The following is a 23,559-nucleotide window of genomic DNA, read 5'->3' as shown; positions in this document are numbered from 1 at the left end:
TGAGAATAAGGCTGCAATTGGCTTGTTTCTTTCCCATTTGTTAGGAGTGGCCAATAACTATACCAGTCACCCTAAAAACGCACGATAACGAGTGTAAATGCTGCGCGCATGACAACCGCAGGCGATATCAGAAACTCAATGGTAATTAGGAAATCGTTGCCCGAAAATAAGGTAGGTATACTAAATTAGTTTTCGAAGGTCACATTAGGTTAATTACGGTCAATACATAAATATTACATTGATTTTATATTTCCATTGAAATTCAGTTTCCGAATATTACCCCAGGGGACCGTTAGGTGGACATTATTTTTGATTTACCGCTACACTATTTTCATGAAAACGTAAAGCAATATTTGCGAACCCGTTGGCTACGCTGTGATAAACATTTCTGATGATACGCAAATACGAGTAAAGAAAGCTTTTCCATTTAGCCAGGAGTTCGGTAAGGCGCTCATCATTGCCTGAATTACACTGTAGATGACCTAAATGTCCTAAATAAAACCACCTAAATCTAGGTTAGGATGGATGTCAGTGTCAGCGCAAAAAAGCGCTGGTGGCCTAGATAGATAGATAAAATCTTTATTCAACCACAACTTACATGCATTGTGACACAAATAATAATTTAACAAAAGAGACAAAAAGAAAGTCGACAAGAGACAAAAAAAGAAAAAGGCAACATACAAATGTAGTCCCCTGTAGAAAGAAAGAAAATGTAAAAGTATGAAAGTAAAACAAGTAGCAGATAAGTCATAAAATATATATTATTCTTTGACGAGAATACATCATTTATATCAATATCACATCGTTATCTAGGATAACAGTTATGCTTATTCTAATTCCTAACCAAGTAACAAATACATTGGGAATGTCAAAATTAGTATTACATTGAGATTGAGCTCTCGATACATTGTAAAGTAGGTTAGGTACATATTATAATTCTGATAAATTGGATACAAGATGACTGAGGAAGACACCATATTAATTGATACTAAATATATTAGGTTTATTAAACGCGGTCACTTATTTTTTTTTACATGCCCTAAGGCCGAATTTATAACATCTATTCGTAGAGTGACCCGTTTTTAATACATATTCGGAATATTTACACTAATACTATCAGAACAAAACTGATATTCAATTATGTTATTTTAATCGCTTTTCTATTTTATAGCATTTCAAATAAAGTTAATACCCTTTCAATTTGTTATAATAATGAATTATAAGGAATACTAATTACAGCCACCAATCGTAATCTAATCTAGCTATGTTTATTTTTAGTTAAACATGTACGTGCCTATTTGGACATGTCAGAGCTTGCACCATGATATTGTAAAAGTGACTAGCTAATTTTACTAATATGTGTATTAGACCTATATAAGTTGTAAGTATATGAGAAGAATAATATATATCTTTCAAGTTTCGCTTAAACTTGTAAATATTCATTTGGTCGATCTACTGTATCTGTATCTGATATACATGGAGTATCTGATATACATGGAGTATGCTGAAGTATTTTCAGAACGTATACGACGTATATTTTGGAGTGTAGTTGAAGATTTTTTCTCTTAATAGGAGTTTCTTATTTTCAGTATACTACCGTCGGTCTTCTTTGGATGTCTAAAGCTGAAAAAAATGTATGAACATTATTGTTATATTAAGTATTAGCCATTCATATAGGTTTCATTTAGGATTCTAAGAATCGTTACAACCTCCATCCAGCTTAGCTCCTAATAAACTTGTTTATGGAAATTATTTAACCACGAAACACAAGAGAGTAAAAATTCACAAACAAATAAAACACTCAAATTAAAAACGTATACTTAAAAATGTCCTAAATAGTGGTACGGTACCCAGGATGGCCGCATTTCTCGGGGGCCCGTTTCTCGAACTATATCTATCTATCTAATACCTTTAAACGAGCAATTCTTGTTTATTTATATATATATATATATATATATATATTTCGGGGATCTCGGAAACGGCTCTAACGATTTCGATGAAATTTGCTATATGGGGGTTTTCGGGGGCGAAAAATCGATCTAGCTAGGTCTTATCTCTGGGAAAACGCGCATTTTCGAGTTTTTATATGTTTTCCGAGCGAAGCTCGGTCACCCAGATATTTAGTCTAATATTATTAGTGTGTTGTCATGACAACCCATACGATTTGACAGTTCGTGGACTAATAAATAATATTAGTGTAATATCGTTGAAGAAATGGGCCCCTGGATAGCGATGCTAACCCGCTGTCAAAAAAAAAAATTCAGTATGAGATAGCGACACGAGTCTTTCCTGTAGACATCTTAATCTCTTATGCTCGCACTAGCGACCCGCCCCGGCTTCGCACGGATTAACAAATTATACATAAACCTTCCTCTTGAATCACTCTATCTATTAAAACCGCATCAAAATCCGTTGCGTAGTTTTAAAAATCTAAGCATACATAGGGACAGACAGACAGCGGGAAGCTACTTTGTTTTATACTATGTAGTGATAATGGATACCTAGTATATGCTGGTCTATGCTGGGCCCAGTGACGAATTTAGTGTCGAAGTTAGGCTGCAGCTCCACCAGCAGTTTCTGGTGTCGCGGCGAGAAGTTCCAGAAGAGGAACCGGTGACCCTGACCCTCCAGGTCCAGGATCGTGGTGATGAGGCTCTGTCAGAAGAAAATCAGATAAAAGATAAGATAAAAGATTTCATTTATTTACTGCAATCCATGGTACATATAGGTGTTATAATCATTTAAATTGTAACAGCATGGACCCTGAATAGGGTATAGCATGATAATCTTAAAAACTAAATACTTAAAATTACCTTAAAACATAACATAACATAATTTTGATTTCTACACTGAATAATCCAAATATATTTCCGATGATATTACAATACATTATCAATTAAAATAATAATAATAGTGTCAATTCATTTATAATAATAATTCATTTAATTCTCAGTCGTATCACTATTGTCAGATGCCATAAATTCTTGATAAGAATAAAATGATTTAGCAATTAACCATGATTTGAGTTTATTTCGAAATATATTATAAGTTTCAACGTCTTTAATAGAATCAGGGATTTTGTTATATATTTTTATCGACTGGTAATGGGGCCCGTTTTTATACATAGTTAATTTAGGTTCAGGAAGAACTAGTTGTTTATTTCGTCGCGCGCTTTTAACATACTGGAAGTTGGATATGTGTTAGATAAGATAGTTTATTCAAGTAGGCATAATTACAATGCGCTTATGAACGTCAAATAAAGCTACACCGGCTCCAACCCTACACCTCTGCCCCGAGAAGATTTAAATCCCCCCTCAATTGGAGGAGGGTATCCCATTATGGGACCGGCAACAAACTCGGCGGGACACATCTTTTCAAAAATAATTACATTTGAAAAATAATTACAGATTAACTCTTAGATTGTTAAGTAGCGACCCGCCCCGGCTTCGCACGGGTTAACAAATTATACATAAACCTTCCTCTTGAATCACTCTATCTATTTAAAAAAAACCGCATAAAAATCCGTTGCGTAGTTTTAAAGATCTAAGCATACGTACAGACAGACAGGGGGAAGCTACTTTGTTTTATACTATGTAGTGATCTGCAGCAACCAGAATTGAGTATAGAGGCGTATTGTCAAAGTAAATAATTAATTGATACTAAGTAATTAATTGTAACACCTATGTACCTATGTTTAACAAATAAATAAGTTTTAGCAAAAAACTTTTATCGCTGACTGTTCTTTTCTTACGACAGACAACTAATACTCATCGAGACAATTCTAAAAATCCCTAACACAATTAGATTACGTTTTTTCATCACAGAGTTTCTATGGCCACCTGTCTCCATCATCAGATCAGCTCGACAGTACCATATTATTGTATTGTCATCAGAACTACATACAGCTGCCAATTTTCATGACGCTACGATCCTTGGAAGATGGTTAAATTAGTTACCTTAGATTCCATTACATAGTTACATACAGCCAGCCTATTATGGATAGCTTTATCCATCTTTATCCACGTGATAAAATAACTGTCACTGTTTAACACCGTGGGAAAGAAAGTGACGGACACCGTTTTATCACGCTGTCACGTAGACAAGAACGACCATCATATCCGTACAGGTCGACCTAATAAAAGCTTGTTAAAAAAATATTGATTGATTGAAATTTTGTAGTCAACTAAATTTACTGCCATCTTTCGACACAGGACTAAAACTCTTAGAATGACATATGGCTATTTGACCTATGTTCTTTCTAGGGATTGCAAATATTCGAAACTTTCAGATATTCGAATATTCGACTTTTTCTGACGACGTATTCGAATATTCGAATAATTATTCGAATATTATAAATAATAAGAAAAGGAACGAGAAATCGGTTTATTATCGTTTTATTCAAAAGCTATTTTCACATATTGCTAAAACTAATGATATTTGGCCGAAATCCACTTAATTGACTAGATTTTATCATCCTACTATAAGATGCCCACATTTATAAAAAGTATAACGCCAAAATTTGACGTATTTAATACTTCTAGATAAAACTTATAATAAATGCGTCGTTGCGTGAAATAATATAACATTAACCATCCAAACACCTAGGTATGCAAGATATTTTTTTAGTAGGTACCTAGGTAATTATTTTCCGATATAAATTAACTTGTAGTCACTCAGAAGCCTGTAAAAAGGCTTTTAATTCCATTGTATTTTGAATCTTTATTGACTTTATTTGTTTTGGCAAGTTTTTATTCCTAATGGCTAATTATATAATATTGGAATATTTAAGGGAAAAGTTAGTTGACTACTGGGTGGATTATTCGTTAGCTAAAGGTGCATGGTTAGATTACCAAGTTGGGCAGGTTTGGTATGATCAAATTTGAGAATTGCGATAAGTGGCCAGGTTTAGAACTTTAGACTTCAAAAATTCGCTTATCGTACGCTTGTAGGATAAACAGAATGACCCTTTAACATAAAACTTACGCACCGTAAAAGTAACATACTTTTTGATTTCGTTTTCTTTTAAATTGGGTTAGGTTTCACTGTATTCACGAAGTCTATCGAGAGGAATACAGTAAAAATATTATTTCCTACGTATTTGGGTACCTACCGTTCCTCATTTACTGTAAATACCCGAAAAACACACAGAAACTGTAACTACAGCGGATGACATAGTTTTTTTATAGTAATAAAAAATATTCGAATATTCGAAACCTGAGCGGCCGAATATTCGAATATCAAAACAGGTCGAATATTCGACAAATTCGAATATTCGAATATTCGAATTGCAAGCCCTAGTTCTTTCACAGATATGTTAGATATCCCCATACGGTGTCCCCATGTACTCGAGTGTAGGCCAAAGGTATATCGCCATCTATTCGAGCGTAGTACATTCTTCGATGTAGTTTTTAATACGTGACAGCGAGTTTTCTAGCGGTGGTTTTAGCTATGTTTGATAGAAATCGATCCAGCAGTTTTAATAGTATCAGCTCTTTTCCGAAATTATGTAAGGCATTTTTGGTGATTTTGTAGGCGTATAGAGGGTTTTTTTAAATGTTTGATCTAATAGTTATTAGTGAAAAAGGTTTAAGGTTCAAATGAAGGGTCCACGGAAAGAACATGTCTAGTCACATTTTTCGGAAAATTAGTTTTTTATCTCAAAATGAAGAGCTCTTAATGAACTATTAGTTATATCTTTTGCTGCCAGTGTATAATAAATGTAACACAACTTTATTTTTAGTTAAATAATACCTGGTCACGGAATTACCATACGTTTTGACATTGTTCCAAATTTTAAAGCCGCGATTACTCAAAATGTCACTAGTGTGACTAGACATGTTCTTTCCGTGGACCCTTCAAATGTTAACTTCAAACTTCAACATTTATTCAGCAAATAGGCCACAAGGGCACTTTTACACGTCAACATTGAATTTACATACAAGCAAAAAATAATAATAATACATCAACAATTATAAAATACAACTGCAACTACCAAATCAAACTAACGTAATACAATTACTTAGAGATGTGTAAGGTCTCTTAATGTCGAATGACATAAAAAGAACTACAATAATAATATTAAAATAAAAACAAAACAGATGCATGGAAAAAAAATCTAAACTTATTTAGAGGTGTAAATGTCTCTAAGTGTCAGAACTAAAAGATAACATAGTTTATCAAATTATCCTTAGAGATGTATTATAGGGTCTCCAAGAGTCAGAATCCTGTATGATTAATACATTCATTAAGAGAAAAGAAACATTATACGAGTAACCGAATGAGGCGTCTCACTGCAATTAAATTAAAAAATAAAGTTATAGTTTGTAGCTTTCTAGTAGACCCCGAAGGCTTATCCTATTGTCTATTGTTCAGTAAAACCGCACGTGCTACTTACCTGCAAAAAAGGGTCCTAATTATTATATTTGGCACCTGAGCGCGGGCTAGTCCAACGCTCAAAAAACCAGTGTAGGTGCGCTCTCCGATAACGTGCCTTTGTTACGCATCTCGATGACACATTTTAGACTGGTTCTGTAGCGTTCGACTCGCCGGCACTCAGTAACCGAAGTACCGATTTTTTATGCAGGTGGTTGTGGCACGTGGCACGAGCGGTTTTACTTAACAATAGACAATAGGATTAGCCTTCGGGGTCTATTAGAAAGCTACAAACTATACTAAATATATTCGTGTTAGCTTAAACAGACCCGTCTCCAAAAACAGTTATATCTACTAACCTCAGCAACCCCAAGATCCACACTAGTCAGCAGCCGTCCGTCTAGCACGACCACAAGCGGCGTCGCGCGCGCGTGCTTGCGGACCGCGCCTGCGCAGTGCTCCGCGCCGGCGTAGCCCAGGCTACCCGTCAGGGTCAGGGAGATACACGACTCGTTGCCCACCTGAAATAATCATCATCATCTTCCTCGCGTTGTCCCGACATTTTGCCACGGCTCATGGGAGCCTGGGGTCCGCTTGGCAACTAATCCCAGTAATTGGCGTGGGCACTAGTTTTTACGAAAGCGACTGCCATCTGACCTTCCAACCCAGAGTGGAAACTAGGCCCGTATTGGGATTAGTCCGGTTTCCTCACGATGTTTTCCTTCACCGAAAAGCGACTGGTAAATATCAAATGATATTTCGTACATAAGTTCCGAAAAACTCATTGGTACGAGCTGGGGTTCGAACCTGCGACTTCCGGATTGAAAGTCGCACGCTCTTACCGCTAGGCCACCAGCGCTTCCTAAAATAATTATATTCATTAATTAATTTTGATAGACATTCGTTAAGAGGGGGCCCAACCCGTAAAAACGTTGGCCCCATTTTCCTGCCTGTTATAAAAAGTAGGTACATTTTTTTTTGTTATTTGAAGATATTTAAAAAAAATGTATAGAGTTTGTTTTTCATGTGTATCTTCTGTGGTATATAATCAAAAAATAGAAAAAAGAAACTAAAAGGGCACAGCTCCGGTTAATATACAAAAAATAGCATAAATATATTTTCCATAATACCAATCTCGCGAGAGGAAAACGGAGACTAGGTACGTCCGTATGAGGAAGCGGTCGGTCGTCCAACATCCTCTTTGGCGTTATTCATAAACGGCTGCCAACCAGTGAACGCATTTTCACTGCTGCCAACTTAGTCAGTAGATACATAGATAAATCATTTATTTGACAGCTGCAATGACACACAATATAAATTTACACACAATCATCATAACAGAAGAAAAGAAAAAAAAACTAAATAATTATTACACTAACAAAGAAAATAACATAGAAATGAGTATAGGTACAAAAGTAAAATTTAATAAAAGTAGGTAGGTATAGTTTGTAGCTTTCTAGTAGACCCCGAAGGCTTATCCTATTGTCTATTGTTCAGTAAAACCGCACGTGCTACTTACCTGCAAAAAAGGGTCCTAATTATTCTATTTGGCACCTGAGCGCGGGCTAGTCCAACGCTCAAAAAACCAGTGTAGGTGCGCTCTCCGATAACGCGCCTTTGTTACGCATCTCGATGACACATTTTAGACTGGTTCTGTAGCGTTCGACTCGCCGGCACTCAGTAACCGAAGTACCGATTTTTTATGCAGGTGGTTGTGGCACGTGACACGAGCGGTTTTTCTTAACAATAGACAATAGGATTAGCCTTCGGGGTCTATTAGAAAGCTACAAACTATACAAACTGTGTGCGTTGCAGCAGGACAAAAGGGTCACGGCTCAGTGATACGCTTCGCTCTTTCGAGCAAAGCACTGATTTTCTGCCGGGACCCAGGTCACAACAAAGAATATATTTACGAAGAAGTATTTACGTACGTCGGAAACAATCGTACAGTGTGAGTATTTGTGCATGTCGTGTGATAATTTTTATGATCGTCGTTTGTCCCTATCTGTCGTTGTGCCATAGGGAGGGACAAACGACGATCATCAGCAGATTAACTTAGCAGCCGTTTATGAATAACGCCGTAAAATTTTAAAATGACGTCCTAGTTTGAAACCTCAATCAATATCAATCAATCAATAATTTTATTTCGTCATCATAGGTGTAAATACATTAGTACAGGTGTTAGGGTGTTTTTTCAATGCAGCAGCTATGATGTACCTTTCCGGCTTACGATATTTAAAATATAGCTAAGTAATACAATTATTTACAATTAAAATATAACTTACAAACTGGAAAAAATAAATTTAATAAATATAAATGTCAACTGACCTTAACATAATATACCAACCTACAACTAGTAATAAAAACTTACAATGTCAGTTTAATATTCAATTAAATTTAGGAATAATTATGTAATAATTTAAATGTCACTCACTATCTCATTACATACTGCTATCACATAAATAGTAGATTACTGCAGACGTCGGGAAAGAAGGGCTTGCCGGGTGAGTAGGTATAGCCGGCCGACCGTAGGGAGGCCGGATAGTGATACGAAGCCGGCAAGACCTTTTCACGGCTAGGCATGTATAGTGCTTTTCTCAAACATGCAATGAAATAAAAAATACACCACTCAAAAAAAAACAAATTTATAATCTTTATAATAAAAATCCAACTTCACAACAAAAGTTTTTTAATTTTCCTTCCAATCCCGCCATAATTGTTTTTTTTTTACGGAAGTCGTCCGTATTTCGCGTGTGTAGTGTTCGAATAGACCTTATTAGGGCCATTATACACAATCTGATAATAAGAATCTCAATTTCTATAAATAAAATAAATGCAGAGGATTTTAAATATTGTCTATGGTCTCTGGTGACTTACGTATAGACAAAATTTTAAATTTATTCATCAACACATTGAATCATACAGATTCGTATTCTTAATATCAGTACGTTCGTGTATAACAGGCGTTAACACGGATATTTTGGTCCGAAAACCATTCATTCACCAAAAATAAAAATAAAAATATAATTCGGCTGTTTAGTCTGTTCATGGACACAGACCCCATGTTTACATTAGAATTTAAAAAAAAAATACTTCCCGGCCTAGGCCTTCAATTTCGTATGAAATTCCTTTACAGTTCTCTGGAGTTGCTCCGCCCTAAACGTGATACTTCGAAGCCTGATATAACGCCCGGAGCGACGACATTTCATTGCATGTTTGAGAAAAAGTCTTGAACATTATAATAACATTTTTCCTCATGGGGTCTCTACCTTGAACACGGCGGGGTGTAGCTGCGGCCTGGCGCTGCTCGCTAGTGCGCGCAGCGCGTCGCCGCCCGCGCCCGCCGCGATGCCATATTCCAAGCCGAGTGTACACCCCACTATTACTGTGCCCGAGTATACTACCAGCTCCAGCTCTAAAATATAACAGATTTATACTCGGTCAACCAGATCTTGACAGTAGAAAAAGGCGGCAAATTTGAAAAATGTAGGCGCGAAGGGATATCGTCCCATAGAAAATTTGAATTTCGCGCCTTTTTTTACTGACAAGATTTGGTTGACCACATATTAAACTTTCTTTGTATAACACACACCACAGTCACCTAAAGAAAGAGCGGCGCCACCCAACACAGGCATTTTTGCTTACCGGGTCGCTCCATCACTTTATATTATGTACATAATTGTGTCTTACGTAATAACGAATTTTTGACTTTTTTTTTTACAATGAGAGCCACTAGGACGGCGCGGGGATGTAACGTCACTGACAGTCAGTTACTTACTGCTATTCCTCCATAGTGTCGGTATGATAGCGAGTTCTATAATAGACATCATAGCGACCATGATGACAGCCGCTAACACGGCGCGAGGGATGTAGTAGAACGCGTCAGTGAATAACGTCACTGACAGTCAGTTACTGCTATTCCTCCATAGTGTCGGTATGATAGCGAGTTCTATAATAGACATCATAGCGACCATGATGACAACCGCTAACACGGCGCGAGGGATGTAGTAGAACGCGTCAGTGAATAACGTCACTGACAGTCAGTTACTGCTATTCCTCCATAGTGTCGGTATGATAGCGAGTTCTATAATAGACATCATAGCGACCATGATGACAGCCGCTAACACGGCGCGAGGGATGTAGTAGAACGCGTCAGTGAATAACGTCACTGACAGTCAGTTACTGCTATTCCTCCATAGTGTCGGTATGATAGCGAGTTCTATAATAGACATCATAGCGACCATGATGACAGCCGCTAACACGGCGCGAGGGATGTAGTAGAACGCGTCAGTGAATAACGTCACTGACAGTAAAACAAGTAGAACTAAGCATATTATACCCAAGTAAATTACTTACTGCTATTCCTCCACAGTGTCGGTATGATAGCGAGCTCTATAATGGACATCATAGCGACCATGATGACAGCCGCTAACACGGCGCGAGGGTTGTAGTAGAACGCGTCAGTAAGACGTGTCGCTAACAGTAGGACTAGTAGAACTAAGCATATTATACATATTTAAGTAGTTACTTACTGCTATTCCTCCATAGTGTCGGTATGATAGCGAGTTCTATAATAGACATCATAGCGACCATGATGACGGCTGCGAGCACAGCGCGGGGTATATAGTAGAATGCATCAGTGAATAACGTCACCGATAGTAAGACTAGTAGAGCTGAAAATAAAATACAAACGTTATGAATCTATCTTAATTAAATTATAACTATGGCTCACTCCGCGATTTCGTCGCTTTGCTACAGGTAGCTAAAAGTACATCCGTTCCGCCCCAATTTTGGGGAAAGCCATAAGCCGCGCATGGCGCTGTCGCCACCTAGCGGCCATATCATTGCTGATCGTAACAGACGTGTTTTGTTAGAGAGTGAGTCTTCTGTACTTAGTACTATTATTTATTCTGTGACTATGGCAATGTGGTACAAGAAAACGTTGGCATTTACTGAAATTGACATAACAACACATACAGACAATACACCGGCACACGGTGGGCTGAAAATCGGCCTGCATAGAAATAGAAACCGAAGTCTTAAATTTGAACTTTTTTTTATTGGAATAGCTTTTGTTAGGTTTTATTATGTCCCAAAATTAATCTTAGCTAATTTGGTTGGAAAAATAATTAATTATAATTATTTTTCAAAATCTTTGTATGGCGCGTATCAGAAAAAACGAGTTTTCTCCGAAAATAAAAAGTTAACCGTAATATCCTGACAGATGATTTTAAAACCAATTATTCTTGATTTTTCCACATAATTAGAATTTTCCTACGGGGTGCACTTTTTTTTTTAAATCGATATATATTTTTTATTTTTATTATTTTATTTTTTTATTTTTATACGGTTATACTCGTTATTTTGACTACAAAAAATGAATTTGAGTTTGATCGAACCAATAACTTACGCGTAGTGAATTTTTGTTCTAAGCAAATGTATGGAGCGTACGAGTAAAACGGATTTTTTTTTCAAAAATTAAAGGTATACCGTAATATCCTTGCACATGATTTAAGTACCAATTATTAATGATATTTTGACATAACGCGAACTTTTCTACCGTATGCACTTATTTAACAAAAAATAAAAAACTTATTTTTTCATGCTGAAATAACTTTTTCTCATTGTTTTAATCAAATAAATAATAAACATACAAGAGTTACAAGTAGAAAATTGAAAATAAAACCATTACATCCATTACATTATTACCTTTGTATCCTCTTTATTACATTATCTTTGTACTTAATGAAACAATATTTAACAATCAAACAAAGCTTCGTGATTTAAACTAGATCCTTGAGATTTTAGGATAACAAACAAGTCCAAGTTCGTAATAAGACTGTCCATGGTTTATGGTCGTGTAAGTTAGCGGTTAAGAAGCTCAAGATGAACTAAAATATAAAATGTACCCCTTACCTATTTATTGCTAGTACTAATGAACACCACCATTCTACGAGTATATCATTGCTATTATAATTAGTTTTACGTCTAATTATAAGCATAATGATTAAAACCTTAATGATTAAACTGCATTCATAATATCTACTAACGATTGTAACCTCATTAATGATCATTAATTTTAGACTCATAAGTTGTCAATGTGTCATTTGTTAAATACTGTTTCATTAAGTACAAAGATAATGTAATAAAGAGGATACAATGGTAATAATGTAAAGGATGTAATGGTTTTATTTTCAATTTTCTACTTGTAACTGTTGTATGTTTATTATTTATTTGATTAAAACAATGAGAAAAAGCTATTTCAGCATGAAAAAATAAGTTTTTTATTTTTTATTAAATAAGTGCACACGGTAGAAAAGTTCGCGTTATGTCAACATATCATTAATAATTGGTACTTAAATCATCTGCAAGGATATTACGGTATACCTTTAATTTTTGAAAAAAAATCCGTTTTACTCGTACGCTCCATACATTTGCTTAGAACAAAAATTCACTACGCGTAAGTTATTGGTTCGATCAAACTCAAATTCATTTTTTGTAGTCAAAATAACGAGTATAACCGTATTAAAATAAAAAAATAAGATAATAAAAATAAAAAAATATATCGATTTTTTTTAAAAAAAGGGCACCCCGTAGGAAAATTCTAATTATGTGGCAAAATCAAGAATAATTGGTTTTAAAATCATCTGTCAGGATATTACGGTTAACTTTTTATTTTCGGAGAAAACTCGTTTTTTCTGATACGCGCCATACAAAGATTTTGAAAAAAAATTATAATTAATTATTTTTCCAACCAAATTAGCGAAGATTAATTTTGGGACATAATAAAACCTAACAAAAGCTATTCCAATAAAAAAAAGTTCAAATTTAAGACTTCGGTTTCTATTTCTATGGAGGCCGATTTTCAGCCCACCGTGCGGCATTTTAAACTTGGCCAGTGGTGGTGGCCGGCATTACTTGACAGAACGAAAATACTACGTTGCGACAGAGGCCTTTCGGATCCTCAGATACCAAGTTTCATCCAAAAATGGAGTATGTAAAGTTGGTGACTGGTTTTTGAAATGTTGACTACGGATTCCCTAAGGCCCCGCCATACAAATAAAAAATCCAAAATTTACCACTGAAAGTTGAACCTATAGTCTAGGAAACAGAGTTGATTTTGCATTGTTTGAAAACTGAATGAAACAATGCAAAAGCAACTCAAAGTTCCAATAGGCTACATGACTAATTTTCATTTATGATATCAATCGATCGGGTTTGTTTTTAGGATCAAATGTCTATATGGGACCCATTGCATTAAAGTAACAAAAAAGTCAGAAATTGTAGTCAAAGGCCGACAGTCGCACTTCACTCGCGAAACGCCCTATACAAAACGGCCAAGGGCCGTGACGTCATCGCCCATCTTGTAGTATGGACAAAACAAGAAAATTGCGTTTTTGTCGGTGAAATATTGCGTTTATGTATATAGTTAATTGCTATTCAATATTTTTTTGAATGAAATGTAAGGAATCGAATGGTACCCTTACTTTTATCGTTTTTGGAAGTTAAGAAAAAACTTAAATTTAGAAACTTTCAGGCCCTGTATTTTTGTAATTTTTCAATATTTTATTTTAATATCCACAATATTGTGATAAATTGCTCGTTTGCTATCTATTTTACTAGATTTTGTTATAAAATTCAACATGTGCCATCATCCCTATTGAATATGATTATATTTAATCGACCTGAAGATGTACTAGAGGTAGGACCTTGGGCCTTACGAGGATATAATGAGCCTTAGGGCCAATTTAGACGGCGCGCGAACTCGCATGCGATTTTAGTTACATTGCGGACGGTTGGTTACGTCCAATTAATACGTATAATCAAATGTATAATCAAATGTATACCATATAAATAAAATGATGACTGGTTAAGCCATATGCGACCCTAATGACTATACTACTGATTTAGAATTTGTTATGTTTACAATTATGTTTTATTTATAATAAGTTAAGTGACATAAATATCACTCCTGAAATGCTGTAGGTACCTACTAGTATTAGTTGAATACGTACCTACCTGACCTGTAAAACATTGACTTTTATGAATAAATGTCTTGTATCTTGTATCTTGTAATTCAACCGACCGATCAAAACCCGCAATGTAATGAAACTCGCATCGTCTAAATGAGCCCTTACCTTTGACACAGTACACTAACAACAGTAGTGAATCTAAGGCCGCTCGGCAAGTTATTTACCTACTCTTGCGTTGGCGCTTAGGGTTGTCACTTTTATTTTTAGTTAAATATTATTTGCGTATTATGAGTAGCACTAGGTTTCTATTTATATAATATAATGAAATGTTCTATCAATTCATAAATGAGGTGTAAATTAAGGCCGGTAAGAGCAGGCAAATGCGAGCGTACTCGAATGCGCGCGATCTCAGTCGCGGTACGGCCCACACTGCCGCCACCGTATTCCCCCGTATGTTATGCGAATGTGTGCGTGGCAGCGCGTGCGTACACGGCGCCCGGCGCGCACGCACACATTCAAGCCGGCAGCGGCACATTTCTATGAAGATTCACTACTGTTCTTGTACTGTATAGTTTGTAGCTTTCTAATAGACCCCGAAGGCTAATCCTATTGTCTATTGTTCAGTAAAACCGCACGTGCTACTTACCTGCAAAAAAGGGTCCTGATTATTCTATTCGGCACCTGAGCGCGGGCTAGTCCGACGCTCAAAAAACCAGTGTAGGTGCGCTCTCCGATAACGTGCCTCTGTTACGCATCTCGATGACACATTTTAGACTGGTTCTGTAGCGTTCGACTCGCCGGCACTCAGTAACCGAAGTACCGATTTTTTATGCAGGTGGTTGTGGCACGTGGCACGAGCGGTTTTTCTTAACAATAGACAATAGGATTAGCCTTCTGGGTCTATTAGAAAGCTACAAACTATACCTTTGAACATGGATCCGGCGGGGGTGACCACGCCGCACGCGTGGTTGAGCGCCGTCCTGGTGAAGGAGCCGGTGGCCGGCATGGCCTGGCAGAACGAGGACACTATGTTACACGCGCCCACGGCTAACATTTCCTGGGTGCCGTCAACGGGTTTGCTGCCAGCTTAAATAAAAAATACCTATAGTTTTAAGATACTGCGTGTATGCACAAATACTTTTTGGGGAATAGACTAAAGACTTGTCTTGACAACTATAAGATAGGGGTTTAAAGTTGTGCACGACCTTTTAAATTACAAATAAAAGTACGGGAGTAGAAAAAATATCATTATGACTTACTTCACTGGGTCAATGACCCAAGGATATTTCTTTTATGAGCCTCTTACACGAGAGAAAGCCGTATCTAAAGCTTTAGCTATCGCGACGTAAAAAGTTCTTAATAGGACAGAAAAAGAAAGGTAAGATAGGTATATAATTTGTCAAAGGACTGTCTCATTTCAAACATAGACAGAGATAATCATACTATCATTGTCTTACACTAGTAATAGCACCCAAAAGAAAAGGATGAGTATAGTTTTTTTGGTTCTTATTTACTGACGAATTGGTTTGACGAACTATAACATACCACAATAATCTTGTAATATTGCGAATTTTCCATCTAAAACTCGATCAACACATCTTTAGATCTATTTAAAGTTAAATATTCGCTTAGGCAAAGTACCAGGGTTCCATAACTCACCAAAAGCCCTAGCTATAGCGATGCTCTCCAAGATGGTTACCAGAGGCATCACGAAGCTCTCCGGCCCGAACATGACCAGCATGTCTTGGAAGTTGAGGGTCTGGTTGTCTACCATAGAGACCAGGGCACCATGACTCACCAAAAGCCCTAGCTATAGCGATGCTCTCCAATATGGCGACGAGAGGCATCACGAACCCCTCCGGTCCGAACACGACCAGCATGTCTTGGAAGTTAAGGGTCTGGTTGCCGACGGTTGTTGAGAATGGGGGCGGGGCGAAATTTGGTAGCCCGCCGGTTATAGTACCTGTAATAGAAGAATACCAAAATCAGAAAAATCTAAAGTAACTTCTAGAGTAGTGAAGATATGGATATAATTATTTCTACTTCGAAAGAGAATCAACATAAGTATCATATTTCTAACGCTTACGTAACAGTTATTTGTTTTACAAGGGGGCAAAGTTGTTGTTTAACCGCTCGTGCTAATATTGATACACGAGGAAGCGAAAGATTCCAAAATTGAACCACGAACGTAGCGAGTAGGGATTGCAAATATTCGAAACTTTCAGGTATTCGAATATTCGACTTTTTCTGACGACATATTCGAATAATTATTCGAATATTATAAAAAATAAGAAAAGGAACGAGAAATCGATTTATTATCGTTTTATTCAAAAGCTTTTTTCACATATTGCTAAAACTAATGATATTTTGCAGAAATCCACTTAATTGACTAGATTTTATCATCCTACTATGAATTGCCCACATTTTATAAAAACAAGTAAAACGCTAAAATTAGACGTATTCAATATTTCTAGATAAAACTTTTATTATAAATGCGTCGTTGCGTGAAATAAAATAACTTTAACCATCCAAAAAAAAAAACTTAGGTAAAGATTTTTTTTATTAGGTAATTATTTTCCGTTTTAAATTAACTTGTAGTCACTCAGAGGCCTGTAAAAAGGCCTTTAATTCCATTGTATTTTGAATCTTTATTGACTTTATTTGTTTTGGCAAGTTTTTATTCCTAATGGTCGACTAATTATATAATATTGGAATATTTAAGGGAAAAAGTTGACTACTGGGTGGATTATTCGTCAGCTAAAGGTGCATGGTTAGATTACCTAGTTGGGCAGGTTTGGTATGATCAAATTTGAGAATTGCGATGAGTGGCAAAGTTTAGATTTCAAAAATTCGCTTAACGTACGCTTGTACTGAATAAACAGAATGACCCTTTAACTTAAAACTTACGCACCGTAAAAATAACATACTTTTTGATTTCGTTTTCTTCTAAATTGAGTTAGGTTTCACTGTATTCACGAAGTCTATCGAGAGGAATACAGTAAAAATATTATTTCCTTCGTATTTGGGTACCTACCGTTCCTCATTCACTGTAAATACTCGGAAAACACACAGAAACTGTAACTACAGCGGATAAAATAGATTTTTTATTAGTAATAAAAAATATTCGAATATTCGAAACCTGAGCGGCCGAATATTCGAATATCAAAACAGGTCGAATATTCGACAAATTCGAATATTCGAATTGCAAGCCCTAGTAGCGAGTGGCAGGGCTTTAAATACCGTTAAAAAGTTGGTATCGTTACCACAAGGTGACAGATTTAACGTTAAGTTGTAACTAACGTTAGACCAGGTACCGTTAGTTATACTACTCTTTACCGGTAACAAAATGGTAACGTTAGCAGCTGTCAATTTGAGCTAACGTTAAGTCAAAGGTATCGATACACCATTGTTAACGTTAGTAGGTAACGTTAACAGCTGCTTATTTACCGTTTGATTAACTGATAGGTGCCATCATCGTTGACAATCGAGCGAATGTTCATTCACTCTCAAGCAGAGATGGGCAATTTTAATAACAAAACTTCCGTGAGACAAAGACATATTAAATGGAGATGGGCATTTCGTAATTGATTCCTGGTTCCACGATTACTCGAAATTACTTTGTAATCTGATTACCGATTCCCAGATTACTTTGTAATCTAACAATACCGAATTACTAATAGTGGAGTCAATATAAAGTTAAAGTTACATTAATTGCACAGTAAAATGTTTCTACACGGGTGAATTATATATCATATTGAATACCCGTCTGCGAATTAACAACTTGATATCTGTTCCCGTTTTTGAGAAATAACATTTTTTTTATTTTATATTTTATACTACCTAAACAGTAATTTCTAACTAGAATTTTTTTGAAGAATGGGCTTTGAAGCTTACACGACTACACGGTCAGAATTTCTCCCGACAATAATATTAATTATAGATTTAATGAAAAAAACAACAATTTTGTAAGTTTTCCATGACCGAGAATATCCCACACTGAGAGAAAAGTTTACTATTGTGGTTAATTTAATAGTATTTGTTTCGATCATGTTTAATTTATCTGCCCGAGGAACTGCTATATTCGCAGAATAGCAGCATGATTTTGGAAACAAACAGCAAATAATGTTCTACACAATTAATGGACACTTCTAGTTTTTTGGCAGTACATAACTGTACAAGTTATTGAAGACTACATACTTATTTTTCTCGCAATAATTAAATCAATTTCCAGCATAAAAAGTCAATGAAGTATGCTGTATTTCCAGGCTTCCACAGAGGCCAAGTCAAACTTTGTTTAAGATGTCAAAAAGATATCATTTTGTTATCATTCGCCCAACCGTCTCGCTCGCACCAATACATATTTCATCTAGTACGAGTGAAATGCACGCGCGAATGATATAAAATGACATCTTTTATAACAAAGTTCGAATTAGCATAAAGGTATATTAGGAAAATATACCTTATGACTTATGGCATTGCGTTAAGGTTTAATAATTCAATGCATAAAGTGTCTGTGTTTATGTGAAAAATGATAGGTGTCAATTTTTATATCTATTCACAAAACGTTTAGAATACAGGATGCACAGTCAGATATAAATAGACCCTTGAAGTCTTACAACTATCTATGATACTGGATCTCAAGCTTATTTGGTTAGTAAGTACCGTCCACCAAGTTATACTTCGAATAGCCACCCGGACAAATTCCAAAGCTAATTTCGAATTTTAAAATTTGACAACTCACGAGAAGAGTAACGTAACGTCAAAGGATATGTTTGTCCCTTTTCAACGATCCTGTCATCCGATGCTTGAGTAGAGAAACTAAAAGAAGCAAATGTCAGCAATTCGTAACGCTTAGTTTTTGTTAGCGATAGCGCATCGCGACATGAGAACTAGTATGAGCCTGGCCCTCGATTACGTATAATTGCAAGGAAACTTGGGATCAAGTTATCTTAGTCAATTTAGAGCAGTTGGAAATCAACTCATTGTGAAATTTTTGAACGTTTTCAAATAATTTGTTGGATTAAGTAGTAAAAGTGTTACAGTATGTTATATATTTGTGATCTACTCACAAGGCCCTTTCATTTGGTACCCCACATGGTATGTTTAAAAGAAAAATGGTAAAAACTTTGCATCACAGTAACTACCCTCACCACTTTCGCGCTTGTCATCTCATATATTTGTGTTCAGGATATTATACTGAATGCACTGATACCAAATATACTCATATCCGAGACGACATGAGCGTAAATTTTTCTAGAAGACTTTTCGAGAAAAGGCCAGGCTACAATATCTTTACAGGTTGATTGATACTGAGTGTATTAACACCATGTTCACCCATATCCAAGACGATATGAACGAAAAGTAACCTAAAGCCACCCTACCAACATTTTCGTAACAATGAGAGATTACACTGATTTAAACTTTCACGATTTTTACACATTATTAAATTATACAACGATACGCGATTAAGTCCCGTTGTATAATTTAATAATGAGAGATTATTTCTTGGAAATAATGTTGTAATATAAACTCCTTGTAGAGCACCTACCTGCGAAGAGATCGTGCTGTCAAAGTTGTTGATTTAATATAATATTGTTAGTTAACTAAAGTTTTATTAATGCATCATTTCATCTTATACACCGCGGGATTTAATAACCCGAAAGATTTAAACCACGTATTTTTGACGACAGTACGAGTAAATAATGTTATATCAACATGGGTCCAATTATATATTTTAATTAAACTACTATTTCAGTACAAATTAAATCATATTAATTTACCGCTTCTTTGTGAACAAACCTTTATTCAGAGAGTGAGCGAGTTTAATTAATCTCAAGTAGAGAAACAGAGAGCGAGCATGACATTTCACGAATCACTCCGATATCATACGATGCACGGCGAATGCAGTGATATGTGTTCCATGACAAGAAGTGTCAAGTTATGTCTAGGATCATGTTTACGTTGAAATTATTTCAATTGATTGGCACCTCAAAATACCACAAATTGTATCAAAACTTTATTAATTACTACAACAGTAGGTACAGTGCAGTTATTATTGTTGAAACTTTGCGATAAAATCTTTTCCTTTGAGTGAGATAACCAAAGCCATTAACCATGATTATATCCGAAAGAAATCATGTCTCTTATTGTTTTAACTCATACTACAGCTGGAAAGGGATGATTACTTTGTTAAAATCAATGAATGACCTTTTGTTAAAATATCGATCATGCTTATCAGTACGTATTTTAAATTCTCGATGTGTTGATTTATACTGAGTAAAGTAAAATAAACAACTATGTTAAACAATTACGCTTTTTTATTAATTTAATGAATTAGGTTTTCACACCTGAGGATGCCGAAGACCGGGCAAAGTGGAGAAGACTGAGCAGGAAAGCGGACCCTGGCGCTAGACCGGGAAAACGCTAGGTTAGGTTAGGTTAGGTTTTCGAAGTGTGTACCACCGTTTTCAGCACAAAGATTTAATTTTAAACGGATTTCATTATTTAGGTTTACAAGTGTTCTTTATTTCTTCGGAAGCCGTTCGAATTTTTATTAATAATTCTTCTCCAGACTTCACTGGTGTTGAGTATTCCTTCCTTATCTTTCAGAGTTCCCCATAGAAAAAAAACCAATGGCGTTAAGTCGGGTGACCGGGCGGACCAGGTTAGGACGTTGCTTCCACGGCCAATCCACCTCTCAGGGTATTGTTCGTCTAGCCAATTTACGAACTGGGAACGAGGCTGAAGTGGGTCCGTCGTGCCGGAAGCACATAGTTCTTCGGGTTTCCAAATCCGTACACAAAGTGAATATCCGCTAAATGAGCCGGAGGATAATGCGGCATGGCGAATTTTATTTATTACAGTCAATCAAATTTAAAGATTTTATCTTGCGCATATCTTGACATCAATTTCGTCATTTTCGTCAAACTATCAGCCAGTTATCGTGAAGGTAAATAGTTTGCACTCTCGTGATTGAGAACAGAACAAAATTTCGTTAGAAGTTCGAATTTGGCTAATAACCATGCAGTTAGTGCGTCTGCGTGTAAAATTAGTTGGTGGCTACGTCACGCATAAGGGTGTGTTAGAATTGAGATTTTTTAACTTGTGATTTGTTTTAAATAATTAATATCTCTTAAATTAAGGGTTTTTGGACTATGTGTTATATAACTTTATATACTCTAATTAGGATATAAAATCGTTGGTTTAAATCTTTCGGGTAATAACCCCCGCGGTGTATATAACCCTATTACCCTTTGAATTACCTTTTTCACGTTTTCTACAGCAATGCAGTCGACTGCAGCAATTTTGAAGCGCGACATTGCTACCGACTGCATTACTGTGGTAAATGTCAAAATCGAAGTTCCTGTCTGGATTTTGGCGTCCATTAAAAATAAATAATCAAAGGAGGTCATCGATCAAATGGCCCGGAGGACAAGCCATCGTTAACTGGTAGAGAATGCCTTATGGCATTAAGTCCGCCTCTTGTACTATAAGGTTTTTCTTTTGTGCAATAAAGATTAACCACTTTATTCATAAACTTTACGGGCCTGATTTAGTTCAATTATGTTTATCCCTTACTTACAAATACATAAGTTAAAGTGACAGATAAGGACAAACGATTATTACTATTATTAGCTAATTGAAGTTTGTAGCGCGTTTATGAATAAGGGGTTAAAGAAATAAAATAAATACAGAGTTGATGACAGTAATCTAATATAAACCGACCAAGTAACGAATTAGCTATACCATCATATTTAAAAAACTAATTTATGACGTTTTGCAACCTTCTTATTTTGGCAAATATATTCCGACACAGCCGGGTGGTATTTTATCTGTCCAATCTCGGTCCATTGTGTATTTGCGTCTCACATTTTGCTTAATGAGAGAGTGAGACGCAATGCATATTGGACAAAGATCTTAAACAAGTAGGATACCACCTCTTTCATTTGATAAACATAAAGAATAATGACAAAAGACTATGAACTCTAACTACTAGAATTAAAGTTGAGTTTTACTAACGTACATAATTATCTTTAATGTATTTTGACTGATTCTATTTCAATTTGACAGAAGCCCTGCCGTATTTATGGTCAATAAGGTCTACTGGCCTTAAAATTGTGTATGAAATTACAAGCAAATATCAGCTTAAAGAATGATAGTGTTAACGTTAGTTTGGTAACGTTAGTTTATAATGTGAATTGGGTAACGTTAACAAGCCCTGCAATAAAAAGTAAAATTACCGGTAAAATTAACGTTAACTAGCTAACGTTATAATAATGTTAAGTTATCAAGTATCGTTACCATTTACTACCGGTAATAAGGTATTTTTATGATTTTAACGTTAAGTAACGTTACTTTATAATGTGAATTGGTAACGTTAACAAGCCCTGGCGAGTGGTACGAAAAATGGAATCATAAGCGTTGCGAGGGTTTCAAAGCACGACGTCGACTTTGCCCATTTTTGAGAAAAAAAACATACCAGTGAGTGCGAAAGGCAGAGTGCCCTTCAAAGACAGCAGGTACGCGAGCAGCGCGGCCGCGAACACCACGAGCGCGTTGCGCGCGCGCACCAAGTGCAAGCACGAGCGCGCGCAGCCAAGCCGCGCCGCGCTCGAACTCGTGTCTGTTGAGACCTTTAAACGCTGGAAGGCAGTACAAATTAGTGTTGAGTCGCTCACTCGTGAGGCACCTCATTTGTACCACTCATTTTGTTAATTTGTCGCAGTACTTCGTACCGCAGAAATGTCTTACTTCACTCCTCTATTCATTTTACTTGATTCTAAAATTATCTTTCTCCTAAAAGTTCTATTCCTAACCTCCAGAATTGCACTCCAATTAAATGTTACTATTTATTTATTTATAAAGGAAGTGATGAATACATAAATATGTATATACATTAAATATTTTTGTCGCCGTTGGAATTAATGGAATAGTCGACGCTGAAAATATGCTAGTACCTCACCTCATTTGAAGTAAGACATTGTAACACCTCATTTTAGTAAATGAGGTACTCATAAAAACTCATTTTAAATTGATGTCCTACCCATCACTAGTACAAATATAAGTTTAGAATTTTAAAAGTGGAAAAATTACTGTCTCGGGTGAGACCTGAACTCACCGTCTCTGGATCGATACTCCAGTATTTTTTCCACTTTTAAATTTATTCTAAGCTTAATAGCATCGATCGCAGACGTTTCTGCTTGTTAAAATTAAA

The 23,559-nt window shown here is 36.0% G+C and overlaps 1 protein-coding gene across 1 annotated transcript in view; it reads right to left on the bottom strand.

Moving 5' to 3' along the window:
* Positions 1–1,557: 1,557 nt before the first annotated feature.
* The window catches only part of LOC134651268 (sodium-independent sulfate anion transporter-like), a 40,670-nt gene continuing 18,668 nt past the window's right edge, over positions 1,558–23,559 (bottom strand). The window contains exons 7-14 of the mRNA XM_063506336.1: positions 22,825–22,987; positions 16,144–16,308; positions 15,270–15,431; positions 10,905–11,045; positions 9,642–9,787; positions 6,732–6,893; positions 2,502–2,655; positions 1,558–1,623 (exon numbers count right to left, since the gene is read on the bottom strand). Coding sequence (XP_063362406.1) covers positions 1,586–1,623; positions 2,502–2,655; positions 6,732–6,893; positions 9,642–9,787; positions 10,905–11,045; positions 15,270–15,431; positions 16,144–16,308; positions 22,825–22,987 — 1,131 coding nt within the window. The 3' untranslated portion in view covers positions 1,558–1,585. The remainder of the gene's footprint in view (positions 1,624–2,501; positions 2,656–6,731; positions 6,894–9,641; positions 9,788–10,904; positions 11,046–15,269; positions 15,432–16,143; positions 16,309–22,824; positions 22,988–23,559) is intronic.

The sequence above is a fragment of the Cydia amplana genome, chromosome 9 (genome assembly GCF_948474715.1).
Source record: "Cydia amplana chromosome 9, ilCydAmpl1.1, whole genome shotgun sequence".
Taxonomy (NCBI): domain Eukaryota; kingdom Metazoa; phylum Arthropoda; class Insecta; order Lepidoptera; family Tortricidae; genus Cydia; species Cydia amplana.
This window is presented reverse-complemented; position numbering and strand designations above follow the sequence as displayed.